The following is a 20,628-nucleotide window of genomic DNA, read 5'->3' as shown; positions in this document are numbered from 1 at the left end:
GTGGAGGAATGAGGACTCAGCTTAGTACTATAATACAGAAATTTACAAATTTCTATATTTTAGGTTAAAGTAGTCTCTATGAAATGATTTCAATAAAATATCCAATTTATTTTAATTTCTGACACCAGATGGTTCTTTTTTAAAAAATGACATTTTAAGCTTCTAATGTGTATAAATAAAAGAATATCACTTGAAACCTAGTAACAGAACAAATGAGTCCTTTCCCAGGGAAGAATGGTTATTAGAAATTTTATTCTTAATTCAATACTAGGAAAGAAAATAAACCTGAATTTCATAATTTAAAAAACTAAAATGTGGAAAAAAAACTTCCATGGAAAATTCAATTTGCACAATTTCATACTTTTAACTGAATTGTTATGTAGGAAAAGGAGTATTACAGGGGGTAGGGAGTTGTGAAAACTGATTTTTTTTTTAGCCATTCACTTTAACTTTTGGGAAATATGCTTACTACATAACAAAAGTAAATGAAGATCAATACTCTTCTGTAACAGAAGATTTTCTGGATTTGAGAACAAGGTCTTTAATGGATGAAGAAAGTTCCTGAAGCTCTTTGCGAGTGGTATTGGTGCTATCTTCTTGTTCTTTGCCTAGTTCATCACTCAAGGGATCATCTCCCTGCCCAGTCTTTTTATTTTGACTGACCAACTGCTTTACAACCAAACCTTGATACTTTACCAAAAGAGTGTGCTGATCCTGTGAAAAGAGAATAGTGATGAAAAGTTAATAAACAGGACTTAATTTTCTGAGGAAAACATATTATTAAAGTAGGATTTGTTCATCCAGTATGTACTGAAGGTCTTTATCTTTAGAAAACACTGGTCATGTACACAGAAAGCCAATCTGGCAAGGTCCCTGCTCTCATGGAGTTTAGAGAACACAGAACACGAATACAGATCACTTCAATATAAGTTGACTTAGCTAGGTTCTATCACCAAAAACAGGTAAATGATATGGATGTTCAAAGAATCCAATTACTTTTAGCTGAACGGGTTCTTAGAATAATTTATGCATAGCAAGACTCCTGAGCTGCTCCTTGAAACCTGAACAGGCTAATGAGATAAATGGAAAATCTGACATCCTTGGGTCTTTTCCAACACTTGATTCCCAATTTCAGAATATTCTTTACAATATATCTTACAGGATCTAAAAGATTCTTGAGTTATGTTGAGGTTTCAAAATCAATCCCCTGATTCACTGTTGGCAATCTCAGAGTGGAGTATTCACAATGATTCACATCTATCCACACAAAATATTCAGCTAAAAGCTTTAAAAGTTCCAAGTGTACTGACAATGCAATACCTCTGGAATTTTATTGCTAAGATAAGCAATGATCTGTGGAACGCAGCGTCCTGGTGCATGCAGCATGCTGTGAGTTAGGAACTGAAATAAAAGGACTGATGTGAGGTGCAGAATTAGAGCAGGGTCTTCTGTAACTTTGAGCTGTTCCACCAGTGCTTGCCGATGTTGGAACAGTATCTGTCTAAAAAAAAAAACACAGAAATGCAACATTATACTGAACAAGTTCTCAACAATTTCAATTTTTTCCTCTGTATTCTTTAGTTTCTTTACCATAATAACCTACTTCCATAAAGAATTTCAGGGTTATTTTAAATATGGGATACACACACACATAACCTAAAACTTCATGGTCATGTTAGTTTGCTAGAAAATAATAGATAAAGCTGCAGAGCAATGTTACTCAAAGTACACTTTGTGTTTTGAATCACTGGGGCTCAAAAACATTACATAAGGTCTCATGATAAAGACGGCCCCAAAGTCAATGAAAAGTTTGTGGACTTAATTAACTATGGGATTAAGGAATTCTGATCCCTTAACAAGATGGGTCAGAGAGGATAACTGTGTGTATTCAAACTTTAAATATAACTTGAAAGTCTACAGCCAATTGGATATAACTGTTCTGTATGTAAAACTCAGTCCACTTCAAATTCCATTTACAAAATGACACACATTTATGAATTTATTAATAATACAGATTAATGCAGGAGTCCTTGGGTAGCAAAGAGTTAAGCACTGAACTATTAGCTCAAACACTGGCAGTTAGAACCCACTTAGAAATGTCTTGAAGACAGGCTTGGTAATCTGCTACTGAAATGTCACAGCCTTAAAAAACCTATGGAGTAGTTCTACCTTTCACACTTGGGGTCTCCATGAGTAAGAACAAATTCAATAACAATAACAGATTAAATTCAATGTTACCTTTCTCTTTTTTTGTCTCCTCTTTTCACCATAATATCACAAGCTTCTGCTGCTGAATCCAGACAAGAAAGAAAGTCTTCTATGCTCTGAAAAAGGTATTTAACAACATAATTTAATGTTTTTATATTATTGCCTAAGAAACACAGCCATTTAATGTTGTTTTTGATTGTTTCTGTGTATCTGTGTGTGTTTTAACTCCCTAGATTTTTTTTTTCTTAAAAAGGTCACTTTGCCATTAAATCAGATCTCATGATTTAAGAATAACGAGGGTAATGTGCCCAGCTTGGTCTCCCCAATTTTCTCCCCAATAGTTATCTAAATGTGGAATACTACTTTTAGATTTGATTTAAAATCATTCTAATGAAATCTACTTGAAGACTCTAGCTCTGTAATCTAAACAGAATCAAAATTTACTTACCTTTTCATTCAGAGAGTTATGGAGTTTTGTGAGAGCTACTTTGGTTTCTTCTGATAATTTACTTAAAATCTTTTTTCTTATCTGTAGGAGGAAATTTTTTTTTTTTTTGGTATTGTGTGTTTGACATGCAATGGATACAAGATGAAGCAAAAAAAAAAAAAAATCATATTTATTACTGTGACAGAATGCTGTGTGGAGTTTATCCTTGTTCTTGGATTTGACATCTCAAACTAAGAACAAAAATAGGCTAAAAATATATTTCTACAGACAAAATACATCAGAAACATAAGATCAGAGAGATAGCAAATAACCAGTCAGCACAGAAGCCAGATCCAGCACTACTCTTCCCTCCTGCTCTATCAATGTAAGATGAAGACTATGAAAGAGAGCCACTGACCTTCTGGGAAGGACAGTATTTGGGGTAAAAGGCTATGCCCTCTCTCTTCCACAGGGTTTGGGAGAAAAGAGTGTTTTCTCTCCATGGTATCAGACAAAAAGATCAGGGACACCTATAATATGGAGACACTGGGTTCTTGTTTCATGGCTGGATGCTTATTATACTGTATGCTGTGTGGAACCTTTGTAGCACCCTTTTCCATATACATGTGTTCCCTGAAGTTTGGTGACACTCTTCACCACAGCATGATAGCTGCTTCTAGTAGAAAATTTCTGAAGAGGCTGCTGAAATGGCTTGGCCAATAGGCCCTAAGGGTGTAGCTTGTCTGGGAAGATGGGAGGGGGTGTATATACTGCCTATCTTTCCCCGTTCAATGTAAATTCTGTGGTCCTAAAAGAACATGGAACAGGACTTCATGTATTTCCTGTACGAGAGGCTGGCATGGAGGCAGGAGTCATGGAAATGTTCCAGTAGTTATGGAGTCACTGTTCAAGCTAGACAGAAAAAGGGCCCAGTACTTTGCTGGCACAGGAGTGAGAAATAACTGTATCTCTGGCTAGAGGATTGAAGGGTAGGCCTTTTAACTAAGACAGTCATGTAAAACTAAACAATATTCCAAGAAAACAACTATACCATTTAGGTGGTAAACATCACATCTGCAGAGGCCACACACGTTAAACTTACCTGACTTGACCTAGGATCAAGAGCAATGACATCCAGCCAGTTACATGAAGATATTGCCTCATTTTTTAATATCCCTAACCTTAAGAGGAACTAGGAGATTAATGAGCAAGTGCAGAAGGCGTCATTATCATCATCTTAGAGCCAGATCACACCTTCTCCCCTTTAAGCAACCCAAAGCAGTAGTTCTAGTTACACTGCAAAATGGAAGAGATGAACTCTGAATTCACTTTCTGGTTAGAATTTAAAAGAATGAACTGGAATTCATCTAAATATTAAAAATGAGATGGTATTACTACATGATATTGACTGCAAAGATACAGAATCTGGCTAAAATGTTAAGGGAACATTCAGCAAGAAAAAAGGATGGGATATAACATTATTAGGAAAAAATAAAACTGTTAATTCCCAAGTCATTAGTATCATTTTAATAAACTGGTTATATTACCAATTTCACTTAGTATATTTGGTTACATACCAAACCTGTATATACATTGTACTAAAAGAAAACTAAAATTCATTTAGACTTTTTTCCCTAAAAATTGATCATTTTCTTTTTGTCTTATTTCAAATATGAGAAAAATAAAACATGGTCAAGTTTCAAATAAAACACATCAAAAGTGACAAGAAAGTCATGAACATACTTCACTTGTAATGGCTGCAGGATCATCTATGGCCATCATTAAATCCGAAGCTAAGAAGTTGAAAATGAGGTTCGTGAGATCAGTGCACACTGTCTTCAGCAAGTGCTTGGTAAGAGTAGCCTGTATATCGTCTGCAAAATAAAGGCACTTTATTAAAAATAAACTCCAAGAACATTATGAAAATCAATGAAAAAACAGTGTTAAGTATACCTGCAAAAAATTTTGTCCCTTTTTCAAATAATCTAATATTATTGTATAGGTTTGAAACTTCTTCTTGCAAGTCCTTGACTGTGCGTTTTCTGCCAGGTCCCGTAGCAGTAGTGGAAGACAAGAATACTGAACGTACCACCTCGAGATAGTTTTTATTAAGAGGTCTGTGTGCAAGATATATATACATATTTAGTTTATTAGATGGGATTTATGTCAATAAGAATTTTTTCTATGAAAATAAGGTTTAAGAGCTCTACTTTTTTAAACAAATAAGATTAATTTAGAAAATAGTTCATGAAGAATTACTCCCTTAATGCCAAGATTTATAACATAAATAGTAGGCAATTTCACTCAGTTTTTAAACCACGTATAAAGTTAATGCTTTAACGAAAACAGGAACAAAAATTCTACACCTCAAAACAGGTTTTTAAAGGTATCTGGAGAAAACTAAAACCAAAAACTAAACCCATGCCATTGAGTCAACTGGACTCAGTTGTAACTCAACTGACTGCCATCGAGTCAATGCCAACTCATAGTGACTCCCATTGGGTTTCCAAGGCAGTACATTTTACAGAAGTAGATTGCCCCATCTTCCTTCTGAGGAGTGGCTGGTGGGTTTGAACTGCCAACCTTCTGACTAGCAGTCAAATGCCTTAGGCACTAAGCCACCAGAGCTCCTTTTTGGACTCAATTATAGTACATTATAAATACTGGAGTCAATTATAGTATACTATAAATCTGTCTACCATTAGAAATTATAACTTAAGCTATTTCTCAATTTTTAAAGTAGTAAGAAATAATGTATATTTTAAAAAAATTACTAGTAACTTTCATTTTTTTTCACATATGAAAAATAAGGTTCTGTAATGTGTACATGCACAAATAATGTTAAATTTTAAAACAAAACAAAACAAAAAAAAACCACTACAAATGCTGTTTTCCTAAATACTAAAAGTTAATTACACAAGTTCCTGAAATGCATTTATAGAAGCTTACTTATTATGACTAACTTGAGGGAAGACCAGTTAGTGAACAGCTAAGTTAACAGAATTTCCTTTTCTTTTGTCATAAAATAAATGTGTTTGGTACATTTACAAAGTAGTAAAATATAAATGCATTTTCTTTGAGGTCAGTTTGTTAATTTATTTTCTCCCTTAAAGTGAAAACAATGATCCCTGGTGGCATAAACAGCTAAGCATTTTGCTGTTAATGGAAAGGCTGGCAGTCTGGGGATGAAGACTTGGTATCCTTCTTCCCTAAAGACTGTCTCCAAGAACACATCACGGGGCAGTTTTCCTCTGTCATATGAGGTTACGAGTCTAAAGTCACTTGATAGAATCTGACAATAACACAAAAGTAAAATCTGTTTACCCTGTCAAATCAAGATAGAACATGGTCTTTTCTTTCTTCTATAAATTTTGTTTTTTATGCTATATTAGATGAGTTAGTGATCAGTGCTGGCATTTTTCTCCTTGACTGGAAAATCAGTAACAAGAACACTTTTATGTTCTTATCATTTATTTCCCATACTGTCTTCTCCAAACCAAGCGATTAACAAATGTTTGAAATGTCTGTGTAGATAAACAAACTCTGGAATTTTGATGGCTATATGAGTCGGGTCTGACTCGATGGCACATAACAACAACAACAGATTAAATTCTAAGGAACTCTGGTGGTGCAGTGATTAAAGCATTTGGCTACTACCAAAAGACTGGCAACTGGAACCCACCAGCCACCGCACAGGAGAAAAAAGAGGCAGTCTGCTTCCATAAAGACTGACAGTCTTGAAAACTCTATGGGGCAGTGCCGATAGGGTCACTATGAGTCAGATTCAATTGCAGCGGGTTTTTTGGTATTAAATTCTAAACTTTGAAAACATCTAAAATAAATATTTTCTATGATCTTGGTGGAAATTATATCTAATAAACCTCTGATTCTGTACCAAAAGATAGAAAAAATACAATATTGTTATACTTGCTTTATTAAGTATTCGGCAAGTTCAGAAATAAACTCTTCCGGGGCATCTTGTATGTGTTTTCTTAAAAAATCTTCAACTTCATCCTGGAACAGGAAAGTGATCTCTGGCTTCTTCTTTCCTATAATACAAGACATTAGCAATGGGAAACAAACAAAAAACCAAATAAGGTCCCAATAACATTTTTAACTTGATAGAATTTCATTCAATGACTACCATAAACATTCTGATGTTAATTTTTTTATCAACAGAAATGCCAGTGCCGAACAGTAATAAAAGAATTTTAGACAATACAGTGACATTTCTTTTGAGTGATAATTTTCCAACTTCACTTAAAAATGACTGTTTTCTATGAGTCAATCAGAAAATAATAAAAAATGTGTTTTTTCCCTCCTTTCTTGAATGATAGAAATAGTTAGAAATCTTTTAGAAAAGAATAATTCCTCTTAAACAATAGCTACTAGGCAGACTTTTCTTCTTTGTAAAAATGAAAATTAAAAATCAAATCAGCCTTGCAATTTACATAAGATCTTCAGGAATGGTCATTGTAGTCATGTGAACCAAAACTCAGTTTAAGTTAAATCTTGTCTTTTTGGAAAGGCACAGCTGAAAAAATCTCACAATTTAACACTCTATTTTTGCTTTTTTTTTTTTAAACTTTTATTGTGGTGAAAACATACACAAGACATCTGTCAACACAGCAACTTCCACATTTCCAGCTCAGGGACAATAATGACATTTTTTATGTGTGCCACCATTATTGTTATCCTTTTCCAAAACATTACACCGCCTATCAGCATAAACTCAATGACCCCCAAACAAAAGCTTCTCCCTCCCCCTCCCTCTGGTAACTACTAATAATCTTTAGTATATGTTGTTGTTGTTAGGTGCCATCAAGTCGTCTCCGACTCATAGAGACCCTATGCACAGCAGAATGAAACACCGCCTGGTTCTGTGCCAGCTTCACAGTCCTTGCTATACCTGAGACCATCGTTGCAGCCACTGTGTCTATCCATTGCGTTGAGGGCCTTCCCCTTCTTTGTCGACCCTCCACTTTACCAAACATGATATCCTTCCTCCAGGGAATGGTTCCTTCTGACAACATGACCAAAGTAGGTGAGACGAAGTATGGCCATTCTCATTTCCAAGGAGCATTCTGGCTGCACTTCTTCCAGGACAGATTTGTTAGTCCTTTTAGCAGTCCATGGAACTCTCAGCATTCTTCTCCAATAACACAACTCAAAAGCATCAACTCTTCTTTGGTCTTCCAACCTTTGGTATATATATGAATAAATATGTGTGTGTGTGTGTGTGTGTGTGTATGAAAAATCTCACTGCTGTCGAGTCGGTTCCCATTCACAGTCTATCCCTCCTTGGGTTTCCGAGGTGGTATCTCTACAGAAGTAGATTGCCCAATCTTCCTTTCAAGGATTGGCTGGTGGGTTTGAACTGCCAGCCTTGTGGTTAGCAGTCAAATGTCTTAGACACTATGCCACTAGAAGTCTATATATATATCCATACACACACATGTATCTTTTTTTTCCAACCTATCTAGAAATTTTCCCTCCCCTCCCCTCCCTTTAACCAACAAAGAAACTTCTTTCTATGTATAAACCTTTGTTTGTTGTTGTTGTTGTTATGTGCCGTCGAGTCGGCCCCGACTCATAGCGACCCCTCCTTGGGTTTCCAAGGCAGTATCACTACAGAAGTAGGATTGCCCAACCTTCCTTCCGAGGAGTGGCTGGTGGATGCAACTTGGCTGGGCCTGGTTGAGTGGCTGGGCAGCTGGTGGTAGTTACTCCCCATGATGAGACTGGCAATCACCTCATGGTGCACAGGTGAGTAGGTGCTTTAGGGATGTGGTCTGCTTCCCATATATAAGAAGCTTTCGGAATGGTCTATAGTTTCTGGCACCCTTGGACCCCACGTATAGCAAGTCTTCAGTCAGAGCTGAATGCTCTACCAATCACAGGACTTTCAATAGACTTAAATTAATGGCCTGCTGTGTGGTTTGGTAATATCAGGAGTGTGCCTTTTTACTTGTTGACCTTGGGTTTGTCAGCCAGCAGCTCCCTGAGTGAAGAAAGCCTCCAGCTTCAGTGGGCCAGAAGCAAGAGGCAGAGCTGCAGCCCAAGGTCAAGGGGATTTCACCTAACCCCCTAGAGCCTGGCACTTTGGACTCGGACTTCTAGCCTCCAAAACTGAGAGAGAATAAACCCATTTGTTCGAGTCATCTCATTTGTGGTATATTCCCTTCAGAGCAGCACTAGGTAACCAAACCAAACTTTCCTTGACTTTTTACAATAGCAGAGTAATAGAGTATTTGTCCTTCTGTAATTGACTTACTTCACTCAGCATAGTGTCCTTCAAGTCCATCCATGTTATGCAGTGTTTTGCAGATTCTACATTATTCTTTAGGGATCCATAGAATTCATTCCACTGTGTATATGTACCACAGTTTGTTTATCCATTCCTCAGCTGATGGGCATTTAGGTTGTTTGCATCTCTTTGCTATTGTGAATAGTGCTGTGATGAATATAGGCACACATATATCTGTTTGTGTCCTGTCTCATCACTTCTTCAGGATATATACCTAGTAATGAGATTGCTGGATCAAATGGGATTTCTATTTCCAACTTTTTAAGGAATTGCCATACTGATTTCCACAGTGGATGTAAAATTTTACAGTCCCTCTAGCAGTGTATGAGTCCCAATCTCTCCACATCCTTGACAGCATTTGTTATTTTCTGTCTTGTTGAACTTTGCTAGTAATGCCAGGGTAAGATGGTAATCTCATGGTTATTTTGATTTGCATCTCTCTAATGGCTAATGTTCACAAACATTTCTTCATGTGTTTGTTAGCTGCCTGAATATCTTCTTTGGTGAAGTGTCTATCTTCTGCCCATTTTTTAAGTGGACTCTCCTTTTGATGTTGAGGTGTTGGAGTTTTCTATAAATCTTAGAGGTAAGTCCTTTGTCCAATATGTCATCGCTGAATATTTTTTTCCCATTCTGTAGGTTCATTTTACTCTTTTGAAGAACTCTTTTGATGGACATAACAATCTAATTTTTAGAAGGTTCCAATCATCCAGTTTCTCTTCTGCTGTTTGTGCATCTTGGGTTATGCTTAATAGTCTATTTTATACCATAAATTAGGACCCCTAAGTTTGCCCTATTTTTTCTTTGATGAACTTTTAGGTTTCACATTTAAGTCTCTGATCCATCTGGAGTTAGATTTTGTTTATGGTGTAAGGTATAGAGCTTGTTTCATTTTTCTGCAAATGGATATCCAGTTTTTCCAGCACCATTTGTGAAAGAAACTATCTCTTCCCCATTGAATGGATTTCGGCTCTCTGTCAAAGATCAGCTGACCAAAGGTCGATGGGTTGATTTCTGGGTTCTCAGTTCTGTTCCACTGGTCTATTTGTCTGTTGTACCAATACCAGGCTGTTTTGACAACTGTGGCTGTGTAGTAGATTTTGAGATCTGGGAGTGTGAGACCTCCTACTTTCTTCTTCTTATTCTGTAGAGCTTAGCTTATTTGAGGTCTCTTTCATTTCCATATGAAATTAGTGATTGGTTTTTCCATTTCTGAAGAATGTTGATGGAATCTGGATTGGGATTGCATTCAATGTATAGACTGCTTTGGGTACTACTGACATTTTCACAATGTTCAACTTTCCTATCCACGACCATGATATGTTCTTCTATTTGTGTAGATCCCTTATAGTTTTCTGAAGTAGTGTTTTGCAGTTTTCTTTGTATAGGTCTTTTGTGTTCCTGATAAGATTTATACCCAAGTATCTTACCTTTTTTGTAGCTGCTGTAAATGGTACTGATTTCCTTATTTCCTTTACAGATACCTCTTTGCTGGTGTAGGGGAATCTAACTGATTTTTTTTATGTTGATCTTGTATCCTGCAACTATGATAAATCTTTCAATAAGATCCAGTAATTTTCTTGCTGAGTCTTTTGGGTTTTCTATGTATAGGATCATATCATCTGCAAAAGCAATAGTTTTACTTCTTCCTTACCAATATGGATGCCTTTCATTTTCCTTTCCTGCCTAATGCCCTGGCTAGGACTTCCAATACAATGTTGAATAGAAGTGGAGATAGAGGGCTTCCTTGTCTTGTTCATGTTCACAAGGGGAATGGTGTCAGTCTCTCACCATTGAGAATAAGGTTCGCTATTGGTTTTGCATATATGCCCTTTCTTATGTTAAGGAATTTCCCTTCTATTACTATTTTGCTGAGAGTTTTGATCAGGAATGGGTGTTGGATTTTATCAAATGCCTTTTCTTCATCTATTGATATGATCATGTGATTCTTTTCCTTTATTTTACATAAGTGATGGATTACATTATTTGTTTTTCTAATGCTGAACCATGCTTACGGTATACCTTGTATGAATCCCACTTGGTCATGACATATTTTTTTGATATGTTGTTGGAGTCTACTGGCTAGGATTTTATTGACTTTTTTTTTACATCTGTATTCATGAGGGATATTGATCTGTAGTTGTCCTTTCTATGGTATCTTTGCCTAGTTTTGGTATCAGGGTTATGCTTGCTTCATAAAATATATTTGGGGGGTTCTATCCTTTCCTATGTTCTGGAATAGTTTGAATAGGATTGGTATCAACTCTTTCATGAATAATTGGTAGAATTTTTTCTATCATCTTTCTATTTTCTGTTTCATTTATTTCTGCTCAAATCTTTATTATTTCTTTTCTTCTGGTGACTGTAAGCTTTTTTTGGTGGTCTTTTTTCTAATCACTGGAGATGTTGAGTTAAGGTCTTGATTTTGGCTCTTTCTTCTTTTTGATGCATGCATCTATTGCTATAAATTGCTCTCTGATCACTGCTTTTGCTGTGTCTCTGACTTTGGTATGGTGTGTTCTCATTCTTGTTTGATTCAAGAAATTTTTTAATTTTCATTTTTTATTTATTCTATTACCTAGTCATTTTTAAGGAGGGTGTTATTCAGTTTCCACGTTTGCTCTTTTTCTGTTGGTCTTCCTAGGGTCGATTTCTAATTTTACAATATTGTGATCTGAGAAAATGCTTTGCAGTATTTCAGTTTTGAAGTTTACTGAAGTTTGCTTTGTGGCCTAACACACGGTCAATTCTGGAGAATGTTCCATGTGTGCTGGTAAAGAATGTGTATTTTGCTCTTGTTGGGTGGAGTGCTCTGTAGTTATCTATAAGGTCAAGTTGGTTGATCGTATTGTTTAGTTCTGCATTTTTGTTGAGTTTCCTTCCAGTTTTTCTCTCTTATTGAAAGTAGTGTATAAATTCTTTTACTATTACTGTGGAGTCATCTATTTGTCTTTTCAATTCTGTTAAACTCTGCTTTATGTATTTTAGGGATCTTTCATTGGGTGCATAGATATTTATTATGGTTATGTCCTCCTGTTCAATTGATCTTTTAGCCATTACATAATGTCCTTCTTTGTCTGTTAAGTCATTTTTGTCTTAAAGTCTATTTCATCAGAAATTAATATTGCCACTTCTGCCCTTTTTTGGTTGCCATTTGCTTGGCATATCTCTTTTCAACCTTTGATTTTTAGTCTATTTTTGTCTTTGTGTCTAAGGTGAGTCTCCTGTAGACAGCAAATGGATGGCTGTTTTCTTATCTAGTATGCAACTCTACATCTCTTGAGTGATGCACCTAACCCATTGACATTCACTGTAATTATTGACAAGTATGAATTTATTTACATCATTTTGTTATGTTTTTTCACAGTGATTCTGATTTCTTTGGTCCATATAATTTTGTGTGCTGAGTTCATTGTGTTTTATGAATTGTGTTATAATCTTCATTGCTATTGTTTTAGTATTAGCTAAATATTTGTGCTTGTCCTTTTTTTATTTTGATGAGAATGTTTATCATGTTTTTTGAGGTTACCCTGAGATTTATTATTTTCTTCCCATGTCATAATTTTTCCTTTTAGAAAAATAATTCAATACCAAAGAAAATATGCTGTCATGGTAATAATCATTAATTTTGGAAATGATGTGCCTACCTGCTTACCTGGAAAAGTGTGGGTTGCAGATAAAGCTAACAATATTTGCACTAAAGATTGGAAAACATAAAATTATTTCCAGCTAAATTAAGTTACTGATCCTAAAAGATAAACCTTAGAAATAAAAATAAAATAGCTCAGATATCAATTTCACTATGCATGAAGATGTAAAAGTTAAGATCACAACTTTAGAACAGGAGACAGATACTACCCTTTGTTTCTTCGTTGTGCCCTTCATTGCTGATCTTTCAACCAATATTCTATGATTTCCATGTTTGCTTCCTACATGCATTTTAGAAGTCATTAAATTGTATTTCTTTCCAGTAAATCTTCACATTGAGGTGATCTTATATTTTAGTTGAGAACTCAATTCCTTCCCCCATTTCAGAGATTACAACACTCTTTTCAACAGCATTGAAAAATTACATTTCTTAGGTAGAATGGTTTTACTATGTTTATAGACCCTCTCTATAATCTATGCACAAAAGTTGTTTATGATATGCCTCATTTAACAATTATTTAGAGACATTAGAGAGCTATTTTATCACGTCCTTTCACCTCATCCCTAGTGCATATGGGAAACAGGGACATTCATATATCAGTAAAAAATTAAAACCCACATACCAAAACCAAACTCACTTCCATCGACTCAGAAGGGCAAAGGACAACATTCTGACTCATAGTGACCCCAAAGGACACGGCAGAACTGCCTATATGGTTGCTAAGGATGTAATTTTTATGAAAGCAGGCTGTCTCATCTTTCTCCCTTGGAGCAGCTGTTAGGTTTGAAGTGCCAACTTTTTAGTTAGCAGCCCAATGGTTTAACCACAGTGTCACTAGAGCTCCCTCAAAACTCATAAACAATAGTCTTATTCCTACTTAAGGGGGGTAGAGTTAGTAGTTTCTATAAAGATTCTTTTGCTTTAATTTTGTTTTATATATAAGAACAGTAGCTGTTTTTACCTATTTTAAGACAGATTAAAGTAATTGTGCTCTTAAAAGTAGTAGCACGGTAACAGCTGAATCCATGGAATCCATGGCATACCACGTATGCACTTCCCAGCTGCAGTCTGTATGAACTCCTTGGAAGTGGTAAAAAATAAATCTCAATCCATCATCACATTTGTAGTTTTTTATTTTTCCTTTTTGCTAGGAATTGGGTCGGGGGGTTTCCTCCTGGTTTCATTAGGTTAAAATTTTTTTAAAGAAAAAGATCATAATTTTATTTAGAAAAACAAAATAAGATCTCTCTCACACTTAATGTAACCAAACACTAATAAAGTCTAGCAAAAGAAAGGTTCACATAATTAACTCTCCCAATTAGATATGAGCAACCAACCAGTTAAGGGTTACCATAAAAATTAAACATGCATGAAATCAATGTTTCTTCTTTAAATTTGCAGAAATTTAGTTTTCATAGGTGAGGGACCATGAAAATGTCCATGCAAGCTGAAACTGTGCAAAGTTCAGGTTCTTCATAATCAATGGGAAAAATTATGATTGTTCTGGCACTTTTAGAAACTTTTTGTGAAAACATTAAAACCTTTCCTACTGTTTGCAAAAAGTATACAAAATAAATAAATAAATAAAAACCACCTCACTGCCACTGAGTCGATTCATAGCAACCCTCCCTGGGTTTTTAAAGCTGTAAATATTTACAGAAGCAGACTCCCTCATCTTTCTTCTGCAGAGCAGCTGGTGAGTTTGAACCAGTGACATTCTGCTTAGCAGCTAAATGCCTTAACCATGAACTACAGCACTAGAGCTCCTTAAAATGCATAAGGAAATGAAAAAATAATAATTTATAATTTAGTACACTGTAATTTATAATTTTAGAAACCATGAGAATTAAAGTATTTTATTTCTTTTTAAAAAACTTACCAAAAATAATTGGAATAGTGCTTGCCACCTTTTTCTCATCGTTTAACTTACAATATGACACAAGGATCTTTTCTATGCTTCGCAAATTGTCATTCTCCTTTATGATTTGAATCGGTTTCCTCTGCCCTTCTGATGTCGTGAAATAGTGCCAGAAGGCCCCTTAATGTGAAGCTTTTTGCCGGATTCACTTGCTCTGGAATATCTCCATCCTTTTGGTCACCATCACTTTCCTCGTTTATGCTGCTAAGTTTGCCTTCACTATGTTCCTTGGGTTGCATATCTAGAGTCTCTTGAACCGCACACAGTGCCAACATTCCCAGTCAGTTACTTCTTCTATAAGTCCATTTACATTTGATTCAAATTTTATTTCCAGCATTATCACTTTTCATTTCTTTACTGCCATTTCTTGTTTGTTGGCCAACTCCCTCATTTGATTCTCCACTTTTGCAAAATGCTATATGGGTTTACCACTGGATCACCGACAAACTTTAACTAAGTGACAGAGTTGTCACTCATCATGATGCACATCTGTTATTTAGGTCATGATTTGTGGCCTGAAGTAGAAGTAATGTTTGTACTTCACGCAATTACTCATAGATTTAATATACCCTGGCAACTGAAATTTGAACTATGTTGTTGGGGGACTTGTGTCATTTTAATTTAACTATGGTAACTGAAATTAGTGCACACTGGAACCATGTAGCATAAACATACATATATCTAAGCATATGCATCTTAAGAAAACATCATTTAAACAAAAATCATACACACATAAAAAAAGAATGAAAGACAATTACAAACCAGGGTGAGATGGCTGAGACTCGTCGTCACTATCGTCATCTCTTCTTCCTTTCTTCTTAAGTTTTCTGACTTTGTACTCTCTGGCATTGCCTCCACCTCCTCCTCTCACACTTCCACTGCCCTCTGGTGAAAAATTACATTAGTTAGTATTATTTAATTAAACTACCATTTTTTTAGAAAATAATGACACTATATTGTATTTAATGTTGGAGAAGAAAAATTATAGGCAAAATAAATTTTTAGCTTCTTTTTAAACTTGGTGTTTCCCTATTAAAATAAAAATTTAGTAAATTGAATTAATAAAAAAAAAACAATAAAAATGAAATCTGTTGAATTTAAGGAACTTATTTAGACTACTTATTCCAAATGTATTCACCCTTTAATTTCTCTTTTCTGTAGCTTTGTCTGGCCCTTTCTTGGTCAAATCTATTCTTTCACTTCCTCTTCAACCTTCCCAAAAGAAATGTCCCCTCATTTGATTCTCTCTGTTATCACATCCTAATCAACATTTCCCTTTAATAAGATATTGTGCCTTCTAGCTTGAAAGATTATCCAGGTTAACAGGAGATATCGTCTCACCCACCTCCCAATCAGAATATGAGCTTCTTAACAGCAAGTAGATTGTCTCATTCATGTTTGTTTCCCTGAGGTGAAAGCAATGCTTGACACATAACAAACCGAAAACCAAACTCACTGCCCTCGAGTTGGATCTGACTCATAGTGACCCCTCCTTGGGTTTCTGAGGCAGTATCACTACAGAAGTAGCTTGTCCAAACTTCCTTTCGAGGAGTGGCTGGTGGTTTGAACCACCAGTTTTCTGGTTAGTTGTCAAATGCCTTAGGCACTACGCCACTAAGCCACTCCTTGAAAGGAAGGTTGGGCAATCTACTTCCACAGAGATACTACCTTGGAAACCCAAGGAGGGGTCGCTCTGAGTCAGATCTGACTCAAGGGCAGTGACACGTAACAGTGCTCAATAAATATTAAATTTATTAAGTAGAAAAATATCAGAATCAATTACCTATTGTAATCGATATTCCTAGTAAAGCTAGGAAAATACAGTTAATGAAATAAACTTAAGTATTGTAAACACAAAGTTAAAATGTTGCTAGATTTTCTCTGGTATTACACATTTGTATTTAAAAAAAGACCTTTAAAGTATCTATTCTACAAAAATAAGATACTTATCCAATAACGACAATTAAACATCAAAAAATACTCATATTTCTTCACAAAAGATTGTATTTGCTTAGGTTATTAGGAGACTTTTCTAAATTCTAAGCAGAATTCTGTTAGATTTCATTATAGTCTATATTTAAACATTCTATTAATTTATGTTCCCCTTTTATGATGGAAACATACTACTTTCAAAAGTACAAGGCTAAAGTGAATTTGCTTTTAGATTTGGTAGTAAGTTCCTTATGGGGAGGACTTTCATATTTGACATTTTTCTACACACTGTAATTATTATAACAAATAACATGAGAACAAAATGCCAGTTAATCCTTACTTTTAGAAGAAATAAAATAGATGAGTTATACTGACACAAATGCACCCAATTAATTATTGTTGTTGTTATGTGCCGTTGAGTCATACCTGAGTCATAGAGACCCTGCCTTGGGTTTCCAAGGCAGTATCACTACAGAAGTAGATTGCCCAACCTTCCTTCCCAGGAATGGCTGGTGGGTTTGAACCACCAGCCTTCTGGTTAGCAGTCAAGTGCCTTAGGCACTATGCTACCAAGGAGCATTTATATCTTCAAATAATATGATGTGTGTGCACAGCTGTATTACTATAATTTAATTATAGTATTTGTTACTTCCTGTTGTTTTCCCTGAAGAATAAGGAAGAATTTCAAAATACAAAGTTTGGCTAGAAAGTTTCTGGCAAAAGAAGCAAACCTCCCAAGATAAGGAAATTAATTGACAGAGCCTAAAAATTAATATACCTCAAGATAGATTTATTAATGAAAATGATGAGTATATAATTTCTTTAACTTTTATATAACATAAATGAAATTATTCCTACTTTAAAAAGTATAGAAAAAATCATGTTACTTTTTAAATGCAATTACTAACCAGTATTACCTAGAATAAACTTCAGTGACTCTAAATTAATAAAGGAATATATTAAGGAAAATATTTGGTTGAGAAATTGAATAAATATCTATAGAGCTCCTAAAATATACTAACTAGTGCTCTAGGCCACCACTTGTTTGTCAGTTTGTCCGTGGTGGTTTGAGTGTGGCTGTGATGCTGGGAGCTATGCCATTGGTATTTCAGATACCTGCAGGGTCACCTATGGTGCACAGATTTCAGTGGAGTTTCTAAACCAAGACAGACTAAGAAGAATGTGGTTTGGTCCATTTCCAAAAAAAACTCTAGCCAGTGAAAACTTTATGAAGAGCACGAACACAGTCAGGTGTAGTGCTGGAAGATGAGCCCCTCAGATTGGAAGACACTCAAAATACTACTGGGGAAGAGCTGCCTCCTCCAAATAGAGATGACCTTAATGTGGCTGGATTACAGCTTCTGGGACCTTCATGTGCTAATGTGGCATGACTCAAAATGAGAAGAAACAGCTGCAAACATCTATTAATAATTGGAATATATGATGTACAGAGTATGAATCTAGGAAAACTGGAAGTTGTTAAAAATGAAATGGAATGCATAAAGATCAATATCCTAGGCATTAATAAGGTGATATGTACTGGTATTAGCTCAGAAGGAAGGTTGGGCAAATTTATGATGTACAGAGTATGAATCTAGGAAAACTGGAAGTTGTTAAAAATGAAATGGAATGCGTAAAGATCAATATCCTAGGCATTAATAAGGTGAAATGTACTGGTATTAGCTCAGAAGGAAGGTTGGGCAATCTACTTCCATAGTGATACTGCCTCGGAAACCCAAGGAGGGGTCGCTATGAGTTGGGTCTGACTCGACGGCACATAACAACAACAACAACAACTGGTATTAGCCACTCTGAATCAGGCAAGCATATGGTATACTATGCCAAGAATGACAAATTTAAAAGGAATGGCATCACATTCATCATCAAAAAGAACATGTCAAGATCTATCCTGAAATATAATACTGTCAGTGATAGGATAATATCCATACAGCTACAAGGAAGACAAAGAATATCATGCTTGGTAAAGTAGAGGGTCAGTGAAACAGGGGAAGATCCTCAACAATATGGCAGACACAGTGGCTGCAACACGGGGCAAGCATAGCAAGGATTGTGAGGACAGAACAGGAGGCAACAGGTTGTATACAGGGTCACTATGAGTCAGAGCCAACTTGACAGCACCTAACAGCAATAACAGCACAAAGAAGAACAGTTAATATAACTATTATTCAAATTTACACACCAACCACTAAAGAAAAAGATGAAAAAATGGAAGATTTTTACCAATTTCTATAGTCTGAAATGGACCAAACATACAATCATGATATACTGATAATTACAGATGATTAGAGTACAAAAGTTGGAAACCAAAAAGAAACATATCTTGATTAAAGAAATGACACTGGAGATCGCATTACAGAATTCTGCATAACTAATGAGTTATTCGTTGCAAATACTTTTTAAACAATAGATATAGTGACTATACAAGTGGAAAGGAGCTCTGGCGCAGTGCTTAAGGCATTTGACTATTAACCAGAAGATTGGTGGTTCAAATCCACTAGCCACTCCACAGATGATGATGAGGCAATCTACTTCCATAAAGATTTACCTTGGAAACCCAATGGATGTTATTTTGAGTTGGAATCAACTTGATGACAGTGGGTACACATGTGGACCTAGCCAAATAAAATACACAGGAATCAAATCAACTACATCTGTGAAAAAAGGTGAAGAATCCTAATATGATCAATCACAAGAAGATCAGGGGCCAAGTTTAAGTTGAAGCTGAAGAAAACTAAAAACAACTCCATGAAGACAAAAATATGACCTTGAATATATTCCACTTTAATTTAGAGACCATCTAAATAACAGATTTCATGCACTAAACACCAATAACTGAAGACTAGATAAGTTGTAGGATGACATCAAAGACACCATACATGAAGAAAGCAAAAGATCATTAAAAAGGTAGTAAAGGAAGAGAAGACTAAAATGGATGTCAGAACACACTCTGAAAACTGCTCTTGAAAAGAGAGCAGATAAAGCAAATGGAAGAAATGATGAAGTAAAAGATCAGGACAGATGATTTCAAAGGGCTGCTCATGAGGGCAAAATAAACTACTCTAAAGAAATGTGCAAAGACCCGGAGTTGGAAAATCAGAAGAGAACACACTCAGCATTGCTCAAGCTGACAAAACTGAAGAAAAAATTCAAGCCTCAAGTTGTGATCCTGAAGGATTCTATGGGCAACACACTAAATTATGCAGGAAGCATCAAAAGAAGATGGAAGAAATACACAGAGTCACTGTACCAAAAAGAAATGGTCTACATTCAACCATTTCAAGAGGCAGCATATGATAAAGAACTGTCAGTACTGAAGGAAGAAATCCAAGATGCACTGAAGGAACTGGCGAAAAACAACAATCCAGAAATTGATAGAATATTCAATGAGATGTTTCAACAAACAGATGCCCCAATGGAGGCACTCAGTTGGCTATGCCAAGAAATGTGGAAGACAGCTACCTGGCCAACTGACTACAAGAGACCCACATATGTGACCATTTCAAAGAAAGGTAATCTAATTGAATATCAGAAATTATCAAACAATATAATATCACATGCAAGTCAAATTTTACTGAAGATAATTAAAAATGGTTGCAGCAGTACAACAGGGAACTGCCAGAAATTCAAGCCATATTCCGAAGAGGGCGTAGAATGAGGGATATCATTTCTGATGTCAGATAGATCTGATATCAGATGGATGAGAGGAAAGAATTCCAGAAAGATGTTTACCTGTCTTACTGACTATGCAAGGGCACTGAACTGTGTGAATCATACAAATTATGAATAGCAAAGAACGGGAATCCCAGAACACTTAATTGTGTTCATGAGGAATCTGTACATAGACCAAAAGGCAGCTGTTCAAACGGAACAAGAGGTTATTGTATGGTTTAAAATGAGGAAAGGTGGGCATCTGGGTTGTATCCTTTCACCATACTTATTCAATCCATGTTGACCAAAGAATCAACGAAGCTGGACTACATGAAGCAGAACGCTGCATCAGGACTGCAACCTGCAACCTGCAGATGACACAACCTTGCTCACAGAAAGTGACGAAGTCTTGAAGCACTCACTGATGAAGATCAAAGACTATAGCCTGCAGTATGGATTACACCTCAACATAAAGAAAATAAAAATCTTCTCAACTAGACCAATCAGCAACATCATGA

At 35.7% G+C, this 20,628-nt stretch overlaps 1 protein-coding gene across 1 annotated transcript in view; it reads right to left on the bottom strand.

Moving 5' to 3' along the window:
• Positions 1 to 492: 492 nt before the first annotated feature.
• The window catches only part of UFL1 (UFM1 specific ligase 1), a 39,666-nt gene continuing 19,530 nt past the window's right edge, over positions 493 to 20,628 (bottom strand). Inside the window, exons 12-19 of the mRNA XM_007942249.2 lie at positions 15,272 to 15,394; positions 6,567 to 6,684; positions 4,589 to 4,752; positions 4,379 to 4,509; positions 2,657 to 2,737; positions 2,239 to 2,324; positions 1,321 to 1,501; positions 493 to 714 (exon numbers count right to left, since the gene is read on the bottom strand). Of these exons, the coding sequence (XP_007940440.1) occupies positions 493 to 714; positions 1,321 to 1,501; positions 2,239 to 2,324; positions 2,657 to 2,737; positions 4,379 to 4,509; positions 4,589 to 4,752; positions 6,567 to 6,684; positions 15,272 to 15,394 (1,106 nt within the window). The remainder of the gene's footprint in view (positions 715 to 1,320; positions 1,502 to 2,238; positions 2,325 to 2,656; positions 2,738 to 4,378; positions 4,510 to 4,588; positions 4,753 to 6,566; positions 6,685 to 15,271; positions 15,395 to 20,628) is intronic.

Source organism: Orycteropus afer, unplaced genomic scaffold (assembly GCF_000298275.1).
Source record: "Orycteropus afer afer isolate SDZICR_OR568_19922 unplaced genomic scaffold, OryAfe1.0 scaffold00087, whole genome shotgun sequence".
In the NCBI taxonomy this organism is placed as follows: domain Eukaryota; kingdom Metazoa; phylum Chordata; class Mammalia; order Tubulidentata; family Orycteropodidae; genus Orycteropus; species Orycteropus afer.
This window is presented reverse-complemented; position numbering and strand designations above follow the sequence as displayed.